At 44.5% G+C, this 4,157-nt stretch overlaps 1 protein-coding gene across 1 annotated transcript in view; it reads right to left on the minus strand.

Moving 5' to 3' along the window:
• Positions 1-273: 273 nt before the first annotated feature.
• The window catches only part of SRPK2 (SRSF protein kinase 2), a 99,605-nt gene continuing 95,721 nt past the window's right edge, over positions 274-4,157 (minus strand). Inside the window, exon 15 of the mRNA XM_009883540.1 lies at positions 274-1,943. Within this exon, the coding sequence (XP_009881842.1) occupies positions 1,759-1,943 (185 nt within the window). The 3' untranslated portion in view covers positions 274-1,758. The remainder of the gene's footprint in view (positions 1,944-4,157) is intronic.

A 4,157-nucleotide genomic window follows, 5' to 3' on the forward strand; every position in this document is an offset into this window, starting at 1 on the left:
GGGCGTGGAGGCTGAAGGCACCCGGTCCCAAAACCCAGCTACTCTTTTTTGGCTTTGTTGTGTTCCACCACTTACGCACAGCCCCTCGTGCCACATTACCCTTCAGGATGCTCCGGTGTACCGGGTGATGTTATTTTATAAATTAACACAGAAAGCTGCTTTTGGCCAGGCTAAACACCCCCCAACCCACCCACCCCCACCGCGACACGGACCTCTGGCAAACACAGGGTGGGAGTCACGGCTAGCAAAGATTCCAATGACCAGCACACTGTCTGAAAAAACAAAACACTTTAATTAGACAACTGCAAGCACCTCAAACAACTGGTTATTGTTACAGCATGGGGCTACCTTCTCACAATCTAGTTATTGCAAAGGCATGTGAAGAGATTTCATATGGACAAAGTCAAGAAAGTGGCACCGTAGTTACATGAAGATCAGAAGTAAGCTTACATTCATCCCACTGACTTCTAAAAGAGGCCAAAACACACCTCCGTACTGTACATTCTAAAATCTGTATTGCCTATAAGCTTCAGCCTATGCAGCTTTTTTTTTTTCCTAGGAAACACATAATTAATTGTTGCGTGCAACTTACACTGGGTAGCTGTATGTCTAGTTATGGGAAAAAATAAAGGTAGTGCAATTTGAGAAACATGTAAAGCTATGAATGGAATGAGCATGATCTCGCTTCTTGGATTATTTTACCCGCTGCACTGTCAATGTTTGCAGCTATAGCCTTCCTTAACTGATTCCAAGCACACACTTTTATTATAAAAGATCAGGAATTCTACACAGAGAGTGGTTCTCATGCTCGACTTTTAATTTATTTTTTTTTCTTAAGGTATAGTACAACTTACAGTGCTTATAAAAAGGCAACACCATATGGTACCATGTCTTCACTATCACATTTTAAGGGAAATTGCTATTTTTCTTTTCTTAAAAGCACTTAAAATAGGCAAAATTTCTAAAAGGGAGTGCTAAATGATAATGCATACTTTATTAGAAAGAAGTCTAGCCTTCCTTTAAAGTGCCGTTTGGGGAATGAAATCCTGTAAACCAGAGCCACTTTGTTTAAAATCCAATGAACGGGAACTGCTACAGAATAGAAAGTTTACACAATTCCTTAAAGCAGTTGAAAGTCCACTACATGCAATTGGTTTGCTATAAAGCTCTCTAAAACTTAGTCGCTTTACTCTGAAATTGAGTCCCCAGTCCCATATTTAAATGGAAATAAACATTTACAGGGTGCATTTACATACACTATAATACAAGAATGACGTCTCTTTGCCAGAAGATAAAATTGTACAATTCCTCGCCGTAACTCAGTTCTCACTTGATAAATTTCTTACGCTCGTAAATTATATAATATGCATCAGCTAAAATATTTTTTTTTTTTTCATAAATAGTTACAAAACTTGCCAAAACACATGGGGGGAAGTTTCCTTTGTTCAAAAATCTGACATCTGAATGCCACACAACACAAGAAACAATGCTTAAAGACACGTTAAGTGTTTTCTGAAGAAAGTGGGTGAGTAAACTACTAGCTGAAGACAAAAAGACTACCCTTCCCCAAGAACACAGTGCACGAAAAGCAAAATGTCAAACAGTACCTCAAGCAAAACAAAGGTCTGAGGATTGAAGCCAGCTCACGTGTGATCCTGCTAAAGAATTTGTGACAGTCACCATTTAGGTCCGATGCACTGGAAAGTGGTTGCTGGCTTTTTTTTTTTTTTTTTTTTTTTAAACAGCTGGGAGACTCTGCTAAGAATTCAGCCATGGGTGCCTAAGGCATTCTCCAGCTGAAGCACGTTTCTCTGGGACCATTTCTAGCATCGGGATCAGGAAATCTGTAAACTGTGCAGCATCTTCATGAGGCCAACCATACTTCTCCACAAGCACATCAAAAAGACTCCAAGGTTTCAGCTTGGTGATGTGTCGGAGTTCTCCTGCAAGCAGAAATATTACTGGCATTAGAAAAAAACCTCAGTACCCTTGTTAGTGACTAACCCCTGTTTGGTGTTTCTCCCACTCTGCATTCACAGCACCTTGACCAGGCTGAGAATCATTATTTAGGAAGGGCAGCACACCACAAGCTTGCTTGAGGTCCTCAAAGGAGACGAGTATGTCCGATGTCAAAACCAAGAGATTGTTCCTACAGCAAAATGCATGTCACACCTGGACTCTGCTGTGCGCATCATTTCTGATTTTTCCTGCTGCCTTCGTTCTGTCTCCTGCACACAAAGGCACTCATTCACACGCACGCTTACGCCACAGGCAAAGAACACCGCAGGCCTTTCGTTCTTACTCAGCCAACGAACCCAAATCTTCCAAAACCACTCCAACCCTAAGACGGAGGTCTTGGCAACACAGGTCACTGCCTCGCTACGTGGCATTTGCCGACAACGCAGCAGAGCAGCGACTCACTGCAAACTAAGCAGAGCACAGAGGTTTGGCACTCGCAGATTCTGCTCCACCTCCCGGGCAAACACACGCAAGAGCCCCAGTCTGGGCCCTTCCTGAGGAGGAGGCACCTGCTGCTGCCTACGTCTCCTTCAACCCACCGCCAACACAAGCGGTGGCAGCAGCTACCTGCAGCATTGGAATTCCATCAAAGAGGGGGCACGCGGTCAACCTGGCGATGTGTTTCAGACCAAAACAAAGGAGGAGAGAACCCTTCTGCCATTCAAACCAGCAATATTATCCAGCTCTATTCACAGGTCATCCAGCATGATGGGGAAGAAAGACTCTTCTGGTTGCTCCCTGCCCCCCCATTGCCATCTCCCTTCTTCCCAGGCACACACCTGAGCCAGACAGTCTCCATGTGACACTACGAAAAGCACTCTGGAGACCACTGTGGTGATTCTGCCACGTCCCCTGAGGAGCATGATGGGTTCTCAGCCAATACTGGAAGCTGAACCCAACTCACCCATAGCTTGACAAGCACACTACACCGTCTGCATGGGGGCACACAGGCCATGCTGTTTTTAAGCAAAGTGGTTTGGGAACTTGATTGTCATCCCTGGCTGTAATCTACTGCCTATAAAATGCCATCAGCTCACAGGTCTCGTTTCTGTACATCCCTGTGGCTACATAAGTTCCAGAGCAGGAGAAGAAACCCAAGAAGTCTTCAGACTGCCCCTCAGAGTCCGAGCATCTGAATGCAACAGATTAAAATCGCCACATGCCCAGCAGGACACGCTTCTGCTGCCTCAGGCCATAGCAGAAGGTTCTAGACAGGGTGCAACACTTGAAAAAGCAGCTCTCCAGGTCCTGCCATAAAGACCCCAAAAGAGCAAGTGTGCAAACGGTCGATCACATACAAGAGAAAGAAAAGACCTAGTGGTAACAGAAAGTCAAGATGTGCTGCCCTCAGCTGGCCCACTGTCCTCTTCCCTTCCCATCTCGCAGGGCAGGAGGGGCAGCGACACAAGGAGGAATGAAAGCAGAGCGTGTATCCTGCCAGTTTGTGTCTGTACAGTCACAGTACAAGTGTGTCCCATCAGTACCCGCAATTCAAACAAAAAAAAAAAGGCTCTGCTTTGGGCCCATACATCCCATGGTATGAATGTACAGAAAGGACAGCACATCTCAGAGCAATGTTTCATTTCCAGGCTCACTCTCAGCCCTTTAAAATCTTTGTGCAACTCTGAAATTTAAGTGCTGAAAATCTTACCCTTTTGAAGGTTTCCAAAACTGTATATTGGCGATGACTAACAAGAAGAGGCATTAAACTTTCTAGTAAGAATGCATAAAATCAAACATTGCCAAAAAATGATAGAAAATAGTGACTTGTTATTGACCGTAAGCAAAAAATGGCTAAAAAAAATAAAATCAGGCTGTGTCCACAGCTTCTCCAGGTCACAGCATTCACTGCAAGGGCTGCCATCTGCCCATCTCATTTCCTGTACCAAACTAGGCTAACTTGGGGGGCACATGTGTGTTTCCATGTAGCACTGTGTTCACCTCTGTATTCACATTATGTAGTTTTAGGCATCTTTCCACCCTCGGGTTGTATAAAGTAAGATTGCAAGACGAGGCTCCTGGTGTCACTGTGAAAGGCGAGTTCATGCTGTTGGAAAACTCTTCTGATCTTGAAAAGTGGAGGCTGAATTTGAGATACCCAATTTACCAAGATACCAGCACACCCTTGGCAGTACGAC

Source organism: Charadrius vociferus, unplaced genomic scaffold (assembly GCF_000708025.1).
Source record: "Charadrius vociferus isolate BGI_N301 unplaced genomic scaffold, ASM70802v2 scaffold704, whole genome shotgun sequence".
NCBI classification, from domain to species: domain Eukaryota; kingdom Metazoa; phylum Chordata; class Aves; order Charadriiformes; family Charadriidae; genus Charadrius; species Charadrius vociferus.